The 20,345-nt window shown below is 43.0% G+C and overlaps 1 protein-coding gene across 1 annotated transcript in view; it reads left to right on the top strand.

The window, feature by feature from the left end:
• The window catches only part of LOC134643376 (kinesin-like protein KIF26B), a 28,172-nt gene extending 9,516 nt beyond the window's left edge, over positions 1-18,656 (top strand). The window contains exons 6-15 of the mRNA XM_063495710.1: positions 2,378-2,587; positions 2,948-3,041; positions 5,566-5,837; positions 6,583-6,760; positions 6,888-7,026; positions 7,815-7,974; positions 8,087-11,183; positions 12,065-12,234; positions 14,440-14,590; positions 16,757-18,656. Of these exons, the coding sequence (XP_063351780.1) occupies positions 2,378-2,587; positions 2,948-3,041; positions 5,566-5,837; positions 6,583-6,760; positions 6,888-7,026; positions 7,815-7,974; positions 8,087-11,183; positions 12,065-12,234; positions 14,440-14,590; positions 16,757-16,956 (4,671 nt within the window). The 3' untranslated portion in view covers positions 16,957-18,656. The remainder of the gene's footprint in view (positions 1-2,377; positions 2,588-2,947; positions 3,042-5,565; positions 5,838-6,582; positions 6,761-6,887; positions 7,027-7,814; positions 7,975-8,086; positions 11,184-12,064; positions 12,235-14,439; positions 14,591-16,756) is intronic.
• Positions 18,657-20,345: the final 1,689 nt, after the last annotated feature.

Here is a 20,345-nt window from a genome sequence, read left to right as displayed (position 1 = left end):
CGTGCAAGAATATGCATGCGTGTGAGAGTCGAGGAGGATTTTCTCAGCTTGCAAATGGTTCTCCTGAATAATTTAACCCTCACAAAAAGAGTTTGACACGTGTTCAATATGGTTAAGAAACCACTTCTTGCGTAAGGTATTAAAATCATGAGGAGGGGAAAAAAATCCTTCATGTGGCAGATGGAAAATGGCTTTGCAAATTCAGTCAATGAAGGATGATCTCATAATGGTGTAATGCAGTCCTGTGCATTTTCAGGAAAACCACATTTGAGTGGGTGTCAGAACATACATCTACTTGCAGTCTTGCAGACCTGAATTCAGAAAAACCAATTTTATAATTGGCTTATAAGCCCTAATAGGGTGCGCTGTCTAGTATATGCTGCCTTGTTTTCCTGCAGACCAAGACCTGTGAGCCTTGTTAGGAGCCTGTCAGAATCAGGATATAACTCGATTTAAGAGCTTATAGCCGCTAAATCTCAGACTTCCTCCAGAGATGTGCATTAAGGAATTAATGTCACGACATGCAGAGATACAGCAGGAGGAATGCATCGTCATGCAGCTGATGTATGATGTATGAGGCGGTTGTGTAGTTGCTGCACTGACTGAATCATGTGGTGTGCTGCAGCCTAAAGGTAATATGCTTTTGTTTCAATTCACCATTTTATTCTTGGTTGTCAGTTCATTTATATTTGATGTCCTTACAAAACAGGCGACTGGTTGTCCAAAGACAGTTTGTCTGTTTAGCTCAACAAAGTTCACCTCCATTGCTTCAGCATCTCAAAGATGCCCTAATACTCTTTGACATTTATCACTTTGTTCTGCCCAGGTTTTCTCTTTTTCAGCTGAGGATTTTCTAAGACAGTATTTCAGCCGCCTGTTGTTGAACAGCAGGGGCTCAGAGCACAAGTCGGACTTTTCCTTTACTCTTCAGCAGCTGTTTTTGGTGTCAGAGTCTGGAGTCAAAAACCTCTGTTGGTAATCATACGTTTAAAAAAAATGAATGCATAATCAGAACAAACACCATATCGCTGCTGTTTGCTGTTTGTGGTGTTGTATATGGATTTTAGGATGAAGGGCACATAAATCAGCTAGCATACATACACGTTGTACAGTAAAAGCAGAGTATCTAGTACCTTTATGCATTTAATAAACTGTAGAGTTTTCAAATAAAACAGTCTGACTCTTTCCTAAAGGCTCCATGTGCGACATAGTGCTACTCAGTCTTGCCTCATTGGCATTTAGATTAAGATCTCATTTTCTTGGTACCTGCTAGCATTTAGCGCTGTATATTTACATGCTAGCATCATGTTAGCGTTCAGCTTTTTAGCTTAGACTGGACAGTAGCAACAAACACTTTATAATGCCATTATAATGAGGTTTAAGCATTAAATATTAAACAATACAGAAATTTTACAGTTTGCCTATAGCGTCATGCCATGATGATATGGTGGTTAGCACTGCAGCAAGAAAGACCTCTTTTTTTGTTGTTGTTTTTTAAACCCACCGTCCAAAGAAATGCTTGTCAAGGTTAGGTTCACTGGAAATACTAAATTGGCTGCAGGTGACCAGCAATCGTTGTGCTAGGCATGGGGCAGACTGTATCAGCTAAAATACAAGGTGATGTGGCTTTTAGTTAATTAGCTGTAATTGTGGCTAAGACCAGCCTGGACGTTATGCTCAGTCCATCAGGTTGTAAACAAGACTACGCTACACACAGCTATCTATGAAGCCTTGCTTATCCGTAGTGTTGCTTTACCAAATATTAACAAGAGCGTGCTACCATATTCACAATGCTACAACAAGCTCTCACATGCAGTACTGATGGCTGGTTAGAAGTCTTACTCAGGTATTATAGATTCCCTGAATAATGGAAACTTCAAAGCAGCATTACACGAATGGCCGCTGTTTTTCCCCAAACTCAGGTTAAAAATGAAAGTAAAAATAAAAGCATTTAAATGACTCTAAATTCTGCTCTGTGATTTGAGGATGCTTGAATCCTGGTATCTGTGTAACCTCTTATAATTGAATGGGAAGGCTTTTCTGACAAAGCACCCATATCTGATGAGCTGGGAGTGAGAATGGGTTGGTGCTGAGGCTTCAGTGGGTATGTCCAACCTTCCACTGATATTTGATAATTTCCCACAAACGTAGCAGGGCGTACAGTTCATACAGCAAACACAGAGCGCAGCTAAAGCTGATGGAAACTGCATTTTTGGGTAAATAATAATTTGAGATTAAACTCATGCTCTTTGCAATCTCATGACAGCTGTTCTTACTGTTATTTTTTCATACAGTATTTTTCAGTTGGACAGATATTTTGTTCTGTACTGTGTCTAAATTTCATCACGACTCTGTTTCCATTTCCTTTGGCGAACAGGTTAAAGTCGTGCTGAGGGTGAACCCATCGCTGTCAGAGAGCCAAGGCCAACCACCTGTTCTCCGGATCGACCCGTCCAAGAAGAGAGTAACCATAGTGGAGCCGGTCACCAAAAGCCATCAGCGTGCTACCATGACACTGGGCAGGGATGGCAAAAGTCATCTGAAGACCTTCACCTTCGACAGTGCATATCCTCAGGAGTCAAGCCAGGTGTGGCTCTGTTGAAAAGCATTTAAATATGACTTTAGTTGTTTCTATTGTGATCAGGTTGGCAGACAGTGGATTGTGTAGCATTACATGTATACAGCACATATTTGCCTCTTCTTTATCCTACACTGTTAGTTCCCTCTCTGTCTGATGACCTGAAAACTGATAGGCCCTGGATAGCCACCACAATTACACAGTCCATCAATTACATTCAGCTTTCTCCAAGCTCTGCTTACAGTATCTAAGCCCAAGGGAATCAGTCTGCATCCCCGTTCTGCTTTGGCTCTTGCTCTGTACCGAGTGCGCTTCTTCAGAGTGGAGATGAATCACAAGCTGCTCGCTGTCCTTTGTTCTCTCGACCAGGCCGAGGTGTGTGCGGGCGTCTTGGCTGATGTCATCCGCTGTGTGCTCAGCGGCAGCGATGCCTGTGTCCTGGGCTTGGGTTGTGCTGATGTGGGTGAGTAATTGGTCCTTGTGAGAGGCCATGGGTTAAAATCTCAAGATGGGAATGGGATGCTTTTATCATCCCCGCCCCACCTCCTCCTCTATCCCATTGCAATCTTTCAGCCTTTCTTTATCACTTTAAACTCCCTCTGTCCTCTCGATACAAATCTCCAGCCTCCTTGTGTCTTTTGTCTCCTCTCCCAGTCAGTTTTCTCTTTTTTGCTCTTTAAAAAACAAAAAACAAAAAACTCCTTCCCTTTAAGTTATTCATCCTTCACCTGTTACTTTATAAATAAAAGCCTGTTCATCAATTATACAGCATACATGTGTTTGTAAAAGCTTCCCATTGTTTGACGTTTTAGGAAAATATTTCACTTCATTTTGCTGAAGCGCTGAGCTTAGAAGGGCCTGCAAACAAAGTGGACTGTGATATGTTGCTATTAGAGCGATGGAGCCCTGCACTTAGCGGTAAAGGGGTTTAATAGATTTGTAGCACACACACACACACACACACACGCACACACACACAGGGTAAGGACAGGGTCTCCTTGGACCTGCTTTTTCACATGACGCCACTCTCCGTAAATCTGATTGAATTAGTTGGCCAGTACAGACTACATGTGGCCCACAGCCAGCGGGACATCAATCTCCTCCACAGAATACTATTCTCTCTGAATAACGGCAGACCGCTCAGCCTTTAATTGGAGTAAACCAATTCTCTTATCCTCATTCAATTAGAGTTTGGATAAGACGAGATAGAGTGAAACAAGCCCATAACTCAAGAGTAATGTGGGGCAAAAGTGCACTAGAAAAAGATACAATATGGCATCGGCCATAAAAACATTTATTTGTGCATTCTTGTGAGATTATATATGATGTGTTTTGTTCGTGCCAATGCTTTCCTGCAATTAGCCCTATTTCAAGACTTTGCTATAAATCTGTGATTATCTATATATCTATATATAAAATCTTGCAGATATTTTTTATGACTGATATGAAATCTTTTATTATTCAGTCATTCCTGCCTGCAATGCATTGCAAGCGAACGTGTGCTCTGTGATGTGCTGTTTTCAACCACGTCTCCTCCCCTGCCTTTATTTCAATGTTAAGATGTTACAGTTCGATGTTCCACAGGTTCAACTTTATTTGGTGTATGCTATTTTGAGCCCATGGCCTCATCTATGACTATGGCCCCATTGTGTTTGGTAGTACACGTGCAGAAGCCAGACGTACAAATCGTAACTCTGGCTGACGATGAATTTTTTTGGGGAAAATTAAAAAATAGTTCCCTTGCTAAGTGGAATAAACGGCTCGTATCTCATGTTAAGCACATGAACAGCAGAAGCTGTGATTTTATTTATTAAAAAGCCCTGTCACCATTTTCAGAAAAACTGTTTCTGTCAGCAACACGTTGCATTGATATGTTTGATATATTTTTCAGACATAAATAATATAAAAACTGATTGTGCAACTCAGACTGTGTATTTGTGAATGTAATATATATTGTGTGGATGCATACCTTCATGTAATTCATATGTAGTAGGTTTTCAAAGGACTCAAGGCGGTCCACAGTCCAACTAAGTACACTCTTAATAAGTGCACACCGAAGAATCACAGAGGGATCCCTAATTAGCAAGAAGGTGCTGTTAGTCAGTTGCAGCTGATTCATTGATGATCTGCAGGTGTGAGCACATTTTGACAGTTTGCTGGTTTGGAGCATTCAGGTGTGGTTAACAGAAGGTCACCCAAATGTGTGCATCCTAGCAAATTTACCCATGCTTAGACGGTGCTCTGCTCAGAGAAACTGCAAAAAATACAAGAGCTACTTTTCAGTTAGCCTCAGTTAGCATGTTAAAGTTAAAGTTCATTAAGGTACTGCTAGAAAGACTGAAAACATATAGCCTGTTTGGATGGCAGCGTGGCTTAGCTTTGGAAACTGCAAAAATTCAGGATCAATGTCCTTTGAACAGACAACAGCAAAATGTTGGTGTTTGGCTGTAACGCACAGCAACATTTTAGCCCAAACCCAAACAAACACAACAGATCAGTATAAACACCTGATACCAACTGTCAGGCACGGTGGTGGAGGTATGATGATTTGGGCTTATGCAGTCACCTGGGAACCGAGTAGTCATATAATCACCATGAACTCCAAACTAACCTAGAGACAAATGTGAGGCTCAGTCAGCTAAAGCTGTGTCATGCAGCAGGCAGTGACCCACAACAGCAAATCTGTTGGGGGTCATTGTGATACAGTCAAGGTGACCCACAATAGAATTTATAAACAAATACCTGCAAAGTTCAATGAACTTAAGCCATGTTGTAAAGACAAGTCAAAAATGATTACACAATATTGAAGGCTGATACACTCATACAGAAATTAATTGGTTTAAGTTAATGATTATGGTCTATAATAGCTGCAAGCTATCGAATCTTGGGGTGCACTTCATTTTTCATGAGACCGAATCGAGTCTTGCGAAAACTTTATTTTTATATATAGAAAATCCGTGCGTCTATGTGTTCTCCTTCCACCTCAGGGTCCTGGTCCAGTATGGTGGGCAGTGGTGAGAACATTGGGAAGCTCGGGTTGATTCCTTGTGCCATCTCCTGGCTGTACAGCGCCATCGAGCGGCGCAGAGAGAGGACGTGGACCGATCTCAGTGTGTCAGTGTCTGCTATCGAACTGTGCTGCGGAGAGGAGGACACACTGAGGGATCTGCTGGGGGAAGTTGTTCCATCATTAGGCAGCATCCACGACAGCCCGAAAGCCCACATTAAACTCCAGGAGGACCCAGTCTATGGAGTCCAGGTAGAACAGAAGGTTTTTACCATTAAGAAAAGGGATTGTTAAACTCCTTCCACTCTGCCTCCCTTACCTCTGCCTCGGCACACTGTGGCCCAGTGACCCACATTTGTAGTAGTGGAGTTACTGTTGTTGGCATAAAAGTCTAATAAATCTTCATAAACACAAAAACACTAACCCAAAGTAGACAACAGGGAGCAAAGGTGATACTGTTTACTGCGGATAGGAGACAGCAGCAGCACACAACAAAAACCCCTTTTAAAGTTATTCTAATTGTTTCAGAAGAGACAGTATTCTCACATTACACGTTCATGCCAACTAGATTAGTCAGATTTGTTGTCTGTGATGCCTGCGAGCTGGCGTGAGCGTGTGCCCTCTGGATGTGAGAAGATGAAGTTTTATTCATCTTTATTTAGACAGTTTGGATAATGGTCCGCACTGTGTTGGAAAAGATAATGGTGCTGGGAGTGAAACCTATTATGCTCCACAGCACATTATATCTGATTACACTGTGTTTGTGTGTGGGCACCACATCCTCTCTGTTTGTTCAGTCAACACTTGAAGAACGACTGAAACCTGAATATTTTGCTGCTGAGACGAATGACGCAAAAAGTTAAAATCATTATAAAAATATTGAACCTGTATCAAAATGAACAGTGATTAGCAACATGGGATAAATGTAACAGATTAAAGGGCTGATTTTACAGCAAATGTACAATAAGCTTTTACATCTGCTTCTTCTCTCCTTCAGCTACACAACCACAACCGGGTGAAGGCCCCCACTGCCGAGCGGGCCGCTTCCCTCCTGGATGCAGCCATCGCAGCACGTCGGCACAGTGACTTTATTACGTACCTGTGTGACAGCTCCATCATGTTCTTCACCCTTCACGTCCAGCCTCCACGTACAGAGAGCAGCACCATTGGAAAAGGTTGCAGTGAAATACTCAGAATCTCCCACTGATTCTAGAATTTCGACATTTATGATTTGCATCTGTTAAAATCCTGCAATTCATTTTGCATTACCTCCTCTAAAGTCCAACTGTATCATTTCCTTAGGTTCCCGCGGTGCCACCAAGTTGACCATGATAGATGTGTGTAGTGGTATGAGGGGTGTCAACAAAAACAAACCCCCTCATTCTGAGCTGGGCCCAATTGTCCTGTCTCTTCTAAGTAGACAGAAAACCACCCCAAACAAGTAAGAATCTAACTGGAAAACAAAGGAGGAAAATTGTTTGTTCATTTAAAAACTTTCTGTTTTCTTTAACCTATTTATACTCCGGGTTTACAAGCTGCAACACAGGTCACTGTAAACCACTCCAAACTGTAAATTCTTATTGGAACTCTTATATTTATTTATTTTCTTCTCCTTTTTATATCGAATTTATTAGCTTCTTTTGTTTTGCACTGATGTAACCGGAGCCTCGTCGTCTCGTATGCTGCACTGGCAGAGATGACAATAAGATAAGATAAGATAACCTTTATTAGTCCCACACGTGGGAAATTTGTTTTGTCACAGCAGGAAGTGGACAGTGCAAAAGTTATGAAGCAAAAATTAGAATAAAATAAAATAAGAATAAATACAGTACACAACTGTACAGAATAGAATAAAATAGAATAAAATATACAATAAGATAAAAATAGAATACAAATGTTATATACAACTCAGTAAAAATACAACGATGCCAGAAAGATTATTGCACATTTGTGTTATTGCACATTTGTGGATGTGTGTGTTGATCAGTTAAAGTCTTTGTTGTGGAGTCTGACAGCAGTGGGGAGGAAAGACCTGCGAAATCTCTCCGTCCCACACCGTGGGTGCCGCAGTCTCCCACTGAAGGAGCTGCTCAGTGCTGTCACAGTCTCATGCATGGGGTGGGAGATGTTGTCCAACATCTCGTCAAAGTTTACTTTGACTTTGGTGCAGTTAAACCTGCGACCACAGTGGAATGCAGATACTCACATGACGTTGCACTGTTTCTGCAGGAGTGGAAAGTTGACTTTGCTCCTTCGAGAGTCCCTGGGCCACACAAATTGCCACACTACAGTAATTGCTCAAATCATGGATTCTTTGGCACACCTTCAAGAGAACTTCTCCACCATCCAGCTTGCTTCTCGTTTTCGCAGGACACAGAAGAGGACGAAGGTAGTATAAATGACAGAGTCTAATCATGTCACTCTTTATCTAGCAAAATTGTTGAATGTTGCTTCGGATTTATAAGACTTATCTAATAGCATCATCCACCTTCATCCGACAGCAGTCTACCTCATGTTCTCCTTGTGCGAGGAGTCTGACTAGAGAAAAAAGAGGGCTGCAGTCGTTCTCCCTGCGGGCGTTCCACTCTACCGATGAGGTAGACGTCGACATCCGTCCTTTTCGCCTGCGTGATGAACTGGATGAACGCTCCAGTAGTGAACAGTCTTGTGACACAGTCATCCAGATAGACTCAGATGGCTCAGTCCACCCCAGATCAGCCCCGAGGCAGGCACAGCCCGAGTTTGTACCAATCATACCGTCTTTGCACCCTAACAAGGCTGACTTGGACGACCCAGAGTTTGCTGCTCTCCTCCAGGAGCTTCTGAGAATTCCTCAGCTGCAAGTGGAAAAGACGACAGAGACAGCTCTTCTGGGGCAAACCGAAGTTTTGAAAGGAGAAAGGAAGCAACCAGAGAGGGACTGTCTCAAATGTGACACGTTTGCTCAACTTCAAGAACGTCTGGGGTGTATCGATGGAAGTGAAATGACCATGGATGTGCTCAAATCTTCCTTAAAAGGTGCCTGTTTAAATAATGTCACTGTTAAGTCACAGCAGCAGGAGGAATCTGCCAAACAAGCAGACACTGAAGCTCCACAGACACTGCTGAATAAGGGGTTGAGCTGCAGTCAGACCTCTGCTGGAGAAAAGCAAACGGATGGTGCCGCCCCTGGAGACAGTTTTCAGAGAGAAGATTCGGGTTTGTATGACTGTGAGGAGTGTAGTGCGACCAGTTCCAGTGAGGAACTGCTCAATCAAACTCTCGGTCTAAACGCGACCTGCCGCTCTGAGCCTTCTAACACCAGAACTCTTAAATCAGGTAATGGGTTTTCTTCCAAGCGCTTTAATGTGGATGCAAAGGTCAAGGCAGGGGCCAGTTCTCTTGCACTTGAACCTTCACACAAACAGGAGAGCGCTGAAACTGTTGATTGGTTCAAAACAGACACAAGGACCTCACCAGTTGGCAAAAGCTCCCCCATATCTCCTTCTTCTACTTGCTCCTCTTCACACTCCCTGGCTAAAAGTGTCATACTCGGAGGCGTCCTAAACAGTCACCCCAAACAGGATGTTAAGGAAATGAAAGCCACAATCACAGTGACTGTTCAACAGCCACTGGACTTAAAAGGTCAAGATGAGCTGGTTTTCTCTATGGTAGAAGAGGTGACCATCAGTGGAGCGTATGACAGAGCAAGGACAGGTGGAAATATTATTTGCATCAGAGACGGAGCCCATTCACAGGCACACGCTGAAGACTCAGCTAGTTCTCAGCCAATCCAGATAATCAGCAACGTCGGTGAGGAATCTGCAGCTCCAGGCTCCTCTGGTGCTCCCCAAAGCTCTGTTGTTCAGCCTGCTGGCACTGAAAAGTCCCAGCATCAAGTCAGAAGGGAGAAAAGGGTGTTGCCTTCATTTATTAACCCCATGTTGATTAATACAGACGTGGATTGTGACTTGGAATGTGCCAAAGACAACGAAAGTCATTGTGAAACTTTAGCAGGAGTCAGGTCAGAATCAGAGTCCAAAAGAAATAAAGCTAGATGTTCAGAAGACAGGGAGGTCCTTCAGAAGAAGTGTGCACCTGTAGCTTCTGAGAAACATGTCAAAAAGACTGACAAGTCTTGTAGCCAAATGTCTTATGAGCCAGTCGTCTTAGAACATTTGAGTTTTTGTAATAAACCTCCAGACAACAAAATGTGTGAGCAGACAAACACAGACAAGCCCCACCCCAGAGACTGTGGGCATGTTTACTCCTCTAACACTGCAAAGGTTTCAGAGGGGACTGAAATCACATGCAGAAATACACCCAAGAGGACTGGTGAGTCGCCTGGTTGCCAAGAAACCATCCTTTGCTCCTATTCAACAGGTAGCTTACCTCGAGCATGGCCAAGTGCCAAACACCAGGATGCCCTCCTCGTAGACTCAAGGGGGCTGACATCATCCACTCCCTGCAGCCCAAGGGTAACTCTCGAGAGGAGGAAGGTGAGGCAACACTCCCCTACTAACCACAACCTCTGTATTTCCTCTCCTCAAAGATATGGAACAGACTTCAAACAGGATCCTAGTGGTACTTTCAGGAAGGGTATAGGATCTGTGATTGATAAATCCACTTCAACAGTAAAACGTGATAATACAAGCAGGAGGCTCAGGTCACCGATTGAGGAAAGTGGCAGGCTTTTCAGTGCCAAACTACAGCAGCTGGCTAGACGGACGAACTCTCTTGGGCGGATCCCAAGAGACTTTCCAGCCCTAGAAAGAGGCGGTAGCAACACTTCTATGAGCTCCAGGGGAAGCTCCAGGGGAAGTACTGAAGGAGCTTGTAAGTCTGGCTATAAAGGCAATTTTGAGGGAGATTGTACCTTTCCGAGGGCCAGCAGGAGCCTGAGGAAAAATCCTCGGTCTGAACATCATTTTTTCCCTTCTGAAAACCCTGCGACTCAGTCTTCTAGGCATATCCACTCCAAGCTTTCTGCTGTGGGAAAGCTTAAGACGTCTAGCCCCAAAGTCCGTCGATCGTCAGCTCCTAGCATCAAGAACCCCGGCGTCTCCCACAAAACCCTGCAGGACTCCATCAATCATAGTGCCAGTCTGTCTCCAGACAGTAAAACAGTCAGCCACGAACGCACATCCTCCTTTTTTCCCTCTTCCCCTCCACGGTCTTATCGCTCCATCAGCCGGACTCCAAGCCAGAGCTCCACATCCTCATCCACAAAATCTGCCATTCAGGGATTTGTTAATGGTCGCCTCTCAGACTTTCTCAAGGAAAGGGCCCCCAGTCCCACTATAGGAGGATCGGACCAAATGACCTCACTGCCTTCCCCGTACAGTCAACTGACATCTCCCCGCATGCCTGATCACCTGAGTGGGCATGCAAGTGACACCACCAGTGTGTTGAGTGGCGATCTACCACCAGCTATGGGGAAGACCTCCCTGCATTTTTCTAACAGAAACAGTTTGGTGAGCAGTGGCTATGACAGCATGGTGAGGGACAGCGAGGCCACAGGCAGCAGCACCTCAGCCAGAGACTCGGTCAGCGACAGGAGCAGCTCCCTCCTCAGTGCGGCTCGCAGCGGCCGCTCGTCTCGGAGACGAGGTAGCACAGGTAAGAGCGCCTGCGCTAACAATTTTTATGTAATGAATTAAATGACTTTCACTTTTGGAAAGATGAAATGTTTTCAAGTTTGATTTATAAAACAAACCAACAGAAGCTCAAAGCAGACGTTCTTATGCAAACGTTAGCGCCGCTATTTCACCACCAACACCAGCTTCATGCTGACATGTCTGGTTCATAATCTGACTACATAACATATTAATGTGACGTTAATGAAAGACGACATGTGTGTTGAACGCAGCCAGACCTAGTTTCCTCGCTGGCATTAAAAGCCAGATTGTGTAGGAAGTCCCATCATTAATACATGAACCCAGGAAGGATTCTCACTGATGGAAACAGAAACACAGATTCTGTGAGTTATACAGATGGGTGTGTGCGTGCTAACCAGATTATACACTCTAACAGAGTTATGTTGGAAACACACTCACTGTTGTGATGATAATGCTAATGGAACAGCAGAGAAGACAAGACTTGAATAAGTATATGACTTTTAAATAGTCCCCTGAAATAATATACTATTAACTGCTTTTTGTGCGTGCACTCAGTTTGTGTCCTCTTCTGTAACTAAAATCTACAGTTTGAAAATATAAAGCACTCACTATATTTTCCTGCACTGGCAAACTAACTGAGTTCAGAGAGAGTTGCAGTAATCCTGTCTCTCTGCGAGCTGCACTTTGGCCTGAGGCAAACTGTTGTTCCAGCAGGAACCACATACGGCAGCTCATGAATCATTTCCAGCTGTAGCTGCCTCGTCTGTAAATGTGTGACTCGCTGTGACTTTTCTATTTAATGCTCAACACTTACATTAAGAATCAACAAAAGTCGACTAACATGTGCTTCTGCCTTACATGTGTTGGCGCTCTTGGCTCTAGGTACTCAGCAGCGCCACCTTTCCCATGATTCACCCCTGACCCTGAGACGCTCGGCTAGCGGTCTGCGGTCTCGCTGGATGGATCAAGGAATCCCAGAGGCCTACGAGATCAAGGTCTATGAGATCGACAATGTACAGAGGATGCAGGAAAGAGCAGGTGCTGGCAAACAGGTGCTGGGTTTATTTTGATTTTTTTTTTGTTGGAGGTTAAAGGGCATTACATAATAAACAGTATGACCTTTATAACCTCTACGAGCAATGAGCGAGGACAGCCACAAAAAACAGGATTGTGGTTGTTGTTTTTTAATTAAGTAATTTTTGTGATGTAGTCTCAGTTAGTTCTCTTTTTGTATTCGAAATGGTAAGTAACCATTTTTTTGTTATGGAATAAAAGGACCAAAGTTAATGCTGCCACACAATATCATTCTTTGATATATTAACCTCCTAAGACCCGAACTCTTCCACAGCAGCATTTTAGATTTCTCTTTGCTATTTGTGCTGATTGGGACCTGATGAATGTAAAAACAAAGAATTACCAGATTTTTTTTTTTTACCTGATTTTTGTTTCTAAGAAAAATGAGAGCCACATATGAGGACATTTGTTTAAAATTTCGATAGAACAGCGGCAGTATAATGTCCCCGTAAGTGGATATCAGGCCCTTGTAGAGCAAAAATGAGTATTTTGGTCTAAAGCAGCGCTCCCCAACCCCCGGGCCTCGGACCGGTACCGGTCCGTGAGTCGTTTGGTACCGGGCCGCGAGAGTTGAGGCTCAGGTGTGAAATGTATGGTTTTCAGGGTTTTTATCGGTTTTTAGCGTTATTTTGTTATCGTTTTTATCATTAACTCGGTTTTCCTGGGTCTTTTCACGTGTGTTATGAATAAATCTTCTTTTTTTCGGTACTGGTACTAGTTTTATTTTGTTGTATTTATCCGCGACACCTTAAAGGCCGGTCCGTGAAAATATTGTCGGGCATAAACCGGTCCGTGGCGCAAAAAAGGTTGGGGACCGCTGGTCTAAATAACCCAAAATGTGATGTCCACATATGTGGACGCCAGGTCCTAGGAGGTTAAATGGAATAAATTGAAATGATCTGCCGTCTCTGTTGCAGAGATCTGAGGAGACGCAGCAGATATTGTGAGCCGAGAAACCTCAGCTATGGTGTCAACTTAACAGAACACAATGAATAAGAGTAGAATAAGATAAATAGAATAGAAATATCCTTTATTGTCCCTCACTGGGGAAATTCACGCGTTCCAGCAGCAAAGTGACAGACAGAGCGTGCAGGTTCACACAAAGCTTAGAATAAACAAGGAATAAGAGACTGTCCCGGGCAAATTTACAACATAAGAAACACAAATACTTTACAGTATTTTTAAACAGCATAGTCAAAAAGTGCTTAAAAACAACAACGACACACTACTGACAGTAACAATGAGGTGCCTCCAGTGTCTCGAGGTCATAGATTAACTCATGAAAATTATATTCCAAAAACTGGAAGTCATATTTGAGTGAGTTATTGAGCAAATCACAATTTAACCCTGTGTCTGTACTGAGCAGCTACAAGGTCTTCATGCCTTTAACATATATTCATTTCCACCCATTTTAAATGTAATGTGCGTCTCATAAAACTTTGTTTTCTTATATGATTGATGATAAATGTGGCACATAGTCCGAAGAATATGAATCCAGTAAACATATTAAATGGGAAAGAAATACAAAAGGAGTCAGTCGTGAGTAAATCATAGACAGAAATGTCTTAGGAGACCAAACATTTCCCACTCGTGGAAGTATTTTTCTAATTCTTTTCAGCACGATGCTGCAGAAGAAGAGCATGCTTGATAAGCTGACTGTGTAAACCTCGGATAAAAGACTGTCTGGCATTTAAAATGCGCTTGATAGCAAAACAGGGTCCATGTGGTGACGTAATGTCCCATGACGAGAGGTCTGGCCCCGTGAGACGACTCCCTGCCTCCACCAGTCTCAGGCTCGGCAACTTTGATACAATTTTAATGACCACATGGGGTAAACTGGGTCAGTGCTGCAGCAGGGAACAAAGAAGTAGAACAAGCAGAGCAGAAAGGAGGTAAAATACCAGATTTTAAAAACTGTAAATATGGATTTATTGACACCCCCTCACCCCCACCCCCAAACGACTGCCATGCTCCCCCATCTCTGCCTTAACATGATGTTTATATGAAGAGCAAGACAGGTGGATGCTGTTTTTCATTAAAACCTACAAAGTGCTCACATACAGTATTCCAGGCCTCATTGTTTAAATGGTGAGAGTAAATTAAATTGACTTAATTTAAGCTGTGTTTTAAAAATCTTTGAATAAATAAAAAAAAAGTGAAAAGGGTTGTGTTTCTGCTTTCAGGGGCCAACATGCTTCAGTGCCAAGCTGAAGCTTCTGGAGCACCGTCAGCAGAGGATCTCCGAAATCCGAGCCAAATACAACAACCTGAGGAGAGAGCTGGAGCTGGCCAAGCACCGCCTCATGCTGGAGCCCGCCACGTGGAACCACGAGTGTCAGTGGAGTTATCTTTAAAAACTAACTGTGTAACTTGTTATTGCTAATATCTGAAAAGAGTAGACGTCATCTAGATTTAGTTTCCTCAAACAGCCTTTGGCTTCCACACTTCTCACTGCCTTCCATTAATGTCTCTCTCTCAGTTCCAGCGACAACAATGAGCAACAATATCTAACAGAAATGAGTCCACTGGTCACCAGCAAATATATACAGTCCCGCTCAAACGTTTAAGACCAGTTGAAAAATGGCAACAAGCAATAGGAGGAAATGGGCATGCACTAAAAACAAACTGAAACAGGAATTTTTGGAGTGATCAACAATAACGGTGGAGCTATCATCATCACTGAGTTCATGTTTGGAACTTTGATTTCTGTTTTGGGGGGTTTAAGGTTTTTTCTAGGTGTAAAACAGCCTGTTTCAGTTTAAGGACTGTATATATATATCTTTGCATAGTACTTTGCCAGTGACACTGATAATGAGCAAGCGTCCTGAGCTTAACCAGCTAGCCACAATGTTAGGTATCAAAACTTCACACAGACGATATAAAAACACGGACATATCCATCAGCAATCGCCCAGTATCAATGAAGTCCTGTTGTGAACCTTAGCCTGAGCATTTTCACTACCTTCTTTGCTCTTGACCTGACTGTGAAATCGAGGAGCGCTGCACACTCAGGCTAGCCTTACCCGGAGTCACTGTACTTTACTTTCTGACTCTCTGACTCAGGGGACGCCTCTGCTGGCCATGATAGGTAATACAGGTTTAAGGCACTTCCACAATGGCTTCATTTTTTAGACTCAGAAGCTATATTCATCTTTTATATACAGTCTGTGTTCACACCATAATAAACACCTGGGCTGGTTAGCGAGCTAACTCTAGCGTAACTCTGGTGCTAACATACTGGTATACAGCTTATACACTGGTCTCTCAACCGTTCTATAGGCTATAAAACACAGGCTACAATACAAATGTACTTTCAATACTGCGATACTTTACTGTTCTGGCTAGTGCTAGGCTTGCACACAGATGGTGTCATGGTGAATTGGGTTAAAGGGCTCAGGTGCGAGACTCCTTGCAGAGTGACAGTGAATTTATTCACAGTGAAAAAATAAGGCAACAGTTCGAGTCTGTATCCAAAAGGGCAGTGCAGTGATACAGTGACTTCTCCCCGTGGTGACAGTGCAGTGATAATCCAAACTACTCCTTCTTGTGCCCGCTCCTCCTCCGATCCCTGGATCCTGGAGGCAGATGAGAAACACACACACACGGTCACGAAAACGTTCTCTTCTCCTTCACAAACTAGATATGCTACCCGGTTTAGCTCAACGTTCCAGCGTTGGTTGTGACCCGACCACACCGTTAAATAGGTCTGCTTCGGATTAGTAGCAGCCGGCGAAATGATTAAGCACAGGTGCGATGATTTCAGCTCAGGATACTCCCCCGGGTCAGCTGCCGTTCCGTGCCACGGCTTCCGGAAGTACATGTTCCAGTATACAAACACACATGCACAGGATGGAGAGGAGAACACCGCAAAGAACACACAAACACAACAAAAATTGGCAAGGCGACCGGTGAGGACCGTCTAGCCGTGACAGATGGAGAGCATCTCATCTCATATCGTATCGTTTTGTAGGACCTATTGTAACATTTTTGTATAGTTTAGCCATAAAATAAATATGAAGACATAATTCTGTAACTGGGTGATTTTGCTTGAAAGGTGACTGAAATGATTAAAACATGAGCAATCAGCTGATTCATTGGTTAAATGAGTAATCATCTGAGCTCTCACTTCAGTGAATAAGCAAGTAATCAGCTTGTTATATGCAGCAGGCTGTAGCCTCCTTTTACAGGAGCAGCATCCAGACTTCTCATTAGCACCATTAGTAACACCCTCACCAGCATTTGACATTTTATATTATACTTTTATCACAGAGCATGTGATGCTGTTAAAGAAGAAGAGGCTGTCACACCAACAAATTGCCCTGCTGGCAAAGCAGTTCTTACAGTATGAGAATGTTTTGTAATGCAATGATGACTTTTGTGTGTCTGAGAAAAATCTACCATGTGAACTTTGACCTCAACGATTTGATTCAACCTCCTTTTTGCCCATACAGTAACACACAGAAGTGTACGTGGCAAACTGACCCTTATTGTCCTTCCCCAGTCGACCTATGGCGGACGTTCGAGGTGGACTCCCTGGAGCATCTGGAAGCACTTGAGTTGGTGACGGCGCGGCTGGAGCGCAAGGTTAGCCTCTGCAAGGCCAACGTCATGATGGTCACCTGCTTTGATGGTGTCGCCGGGAGACGGCGTAAGAAGAGACGGCGGAAAATGGCAGATCATAGATTCACAAAGGGATACTGACCTACTGGCTGAAATATGTTTCTTTTAGACTATTATGTAGAACTTGTTGATTATCAATGAAGTTATCTCTACACTCAAGACACAGAGGTCAGATCACCTCATGTATACACTTGTTATGTTTTGAAGTAGCACACTGCCTCCGGTCCCCTGGTGGGAATTTTAGACTTTCAAAAAAATTCAACTAACCTTTACTTCATGTGTTCCAGCATCAGACAGTAGTTGCAGTTAAATAACCTATAAAGATGTGCGTTTATGCACTTTTTTAGCATTTGGCAGTATATTTAAAGCCATCACGTTCAAGCAGCATCTAATGCTAAAATATTTTGGTGCTAACGAGCTCGGTACCACAAAACTGCTGGGTCCAATGTTGGACAATGGGGGGGACTACCATGTGGAATGAAACAGTGCCTGGCAGAAGCAGTCCAAAGTCTGTGTCTGCCATGGTTAGTTTCTCAAAGAAATGACCCCCACGTCTGATAATAACGCTACACAACAACTGGCACTCAAACCTGTCAAAATGTGTTCTGGTTCTCAAAAGGCTCTGCGACGGTAGAAACGAGGGATTAGATCCTGGTTCTCTGGGAAGTCTTTAGGCTCAGCAATATCATTTATGTGAATACCATCTACACATCTGTGCAAGACGGCTCCAGAGGCAACTACAGCTCAAAATGAAGCACTTTTGTACTCTGCTAAGCAATTAATGAGAAACTTTGATAAGTGGACGATCCAAATTGTGCTTTTCTTAAAGCCATTTTCACACAACACTTTATTCCAATTGTCTTTGTCTATCGCACGCTTTGACATGCTGACTTGAGTCAAGGATCCAATGATCGTCCGATTAGTGGACTAGCCTCTCTACCTCCTGAGCCACAGCTGTTCCACTGGATGCAAACATTTACAATACCTCAAACTGTCCTTCTACAACAAACAGAGCAAAACGAGGGAAATGCAATTGAACGTGACGATTATGTTCTTCAAGTTTCATGTGCTTTGCTGTTCTTCTTGATTTGATTGGTCAAACCAATCATGTACTCAGCCAACACGATGTACTCTGCATTATTCAAACAACAATTTGTACTTTGTAGCTTCCAGCTGTCTTTGAGTAGCAACGTGATCAGCCATCGTAGGGCAGAAGGCGGTGCAGCTTTCACAAAAAGGGAATATTATGCCACCAATAATGCCATTGTGTAAATAGATTTTGGTGCTAAAACTACAAAAGTAGTGCATTTCCTTATTTGTAACTAATGTAAATAGGTAAATGTTTAGCAGGGATCTCAGTGAACTGTTGAATGAGCCATAAGGGAACAACTAGTGTTTGTGAAAGTTACACCAACAGAGAGGTAATTCTTTCTCTCAGGTCGGTGATCAATACACTGACTGTAAAACACATTAGTAAGTGATTGGGAGTAGAATAAAAGAATGCAGATTCTACTGACAGTGTAATGGAGGAGTAATTACTTTAAAGGAATAACGTCATGGTGTCTGAAGAGCCCTGTGGCTCCGAGCCACGACCCAAAGTAATCGGTGAACAGTGCTGGGATCGCACACACGCACACACGCTGGATGTTTGTCGTTGTGAATCATATTAATCAGCATGTTGTTGTCACTGTGAATAAATGAGCACAGCACTCCATTACGTTTCATGTGTGCAAAGACTGTGCATCCTTTGATTTGCAAAAATTAAAAGTGCTGTGCTGTTCCTGCTGCCATCACATCTGGGATCTTGTCCTTACTGGTCACAAGAGCCTGTTTTTATGTGTGCATGTGTGTGTGCACGTGTGTGTGCACGTGTGTGTGCAAAGAACAACGAAGCGAGAGCTCTCCTGCAACGTTATGACGCCATGCAACATCGAAAACAGGAAGGGGTTTTTGAGTTGTCAAATGAAAAGGTAATGACACCAACGTTCAGCCCTGGGGGGACCCTATTATAAAGTCAGCATCATTAAAGAAGAACACTGGAAACACACACACACACACACACACACACACACACACACACACACACACACACACACTGTACGCCTGGTTAACGTCCATAGCTCATTTAAAACTGAATAATGTGTTTTATATCATTTTATTTTTTCTAGAAATGTCTCCATATTTGGAGGCAGTTTGTCCACTACAAACACAAACTGATCCTGAGCCAGTTTAAACGCTGAGTTTAAACGTTTAAAAGACTATTTTAAGATGTCATGGGAACTGCATCACCATTAGGTGGAAAAAGAGGTGCTATTTCTGTCTCTGAGAAACTTGAATTTTAAAGCCTCCCCATAAAGAAAGCTGAGAGGGCACATTTATAATAAACCTTATCAGACACTGTGTTTGGGGGCTGATACCATCACCAGATGTTTAGGGAGCTAAATGTAGGCAGAATGTGTAAAATCTCACCACTAGATGTCAGTAGATTTCAGACCGCAGTTAACCAAATAGTTTTCTTATCCCTCCCAATTACAGTGCAAATCCTTGCTGCTGCAGGACAAACTCTGACAGCTGTTCATCTGTAGTTAGCGTAGGCCAGTGGTTCCCAAACTTTTTTTGCTGGGCCCCCCTTTGTTTTACAAGAAAAATGTTCGCGCCCCCCCACAAACACATCCTCCAACCACACACACCCATATTTTGCTCAATTGCGGTTTATTTCACACCTCAAACATCTGGTAAACAATTAAGCAAATACAAGTAAACTGCAATAAATTACAGGTAGTAATAAAATAAACTACTAACTCTTTTACGCTATGTCCACACCTACACGGGTATTTTTGAAAACGCAGCTGTTTCTATGCGTTTGGGCCTTTCGTCCACACGTAAACGACATTTCGAATCACCGAAAACTGAGATTTTTTAAAAGTCCTTTTTTGTGTTTACGTGTGAACGAGGAATTCGTCACGCAACGTCAAAGGTATGTGCCTTTTTTCACGTCACGCTGTGCGCCACGTTATTGTTTACATGAGATGAATTGCAGAATAGCAGGTAGAGACAAAATACTGTTAATCTGACTGTCTGCAGGTTTTACACGCTTACATACACACACACAGTTACTGTCCCTCCATTTACAAAGGCAGAGGCATCACGGTGTGATTATTTTACATGTAGTTGGTTTTTCCTGTCTAATAATATTCAACGTTGCTACATTTTTCAAAAAATGCCTCTCTGTGCAAAATGGGTTCAAAAACATAAACAGCTGTGGGATACTGTTTGTCCGTGATTTGAACCGGGGGAACAAATCGTGGCAGGATCAGCCTGATGTTATTTGTATCCCGCTGTAACTTTACTGTATAAAGAGCTAACATCTCCAACATGTCAGGAGTAGTTAGTCATTACAACAAGTGTTTGTGAACTAAAAATCAAGAATGTGGGATACTGTTTGTCCGTGATTTGAAGAGCCCAGCACG

This window comes from Pelmatolapia mariae, linkage group LG15 (genome assembly GCF_036321145.2).
Source record: "Pelmatolapia mariae isolate MD_Pm_ZW linkage group LG15, Pm_UMD_F_2, whole genome shotgun sequence".
Classification (NCBI taxonomy): Eukaryota; Metazoa; Chordata; class Actinopteri; order Cichliformes; family Cichlidae; genus Pelmatolapia; species Pelmatolapia mariae.
Note: the sequence above shows the minus strand (reverse complement) of the source record. Positions and strands in the feature narration are given on the sequence as shown.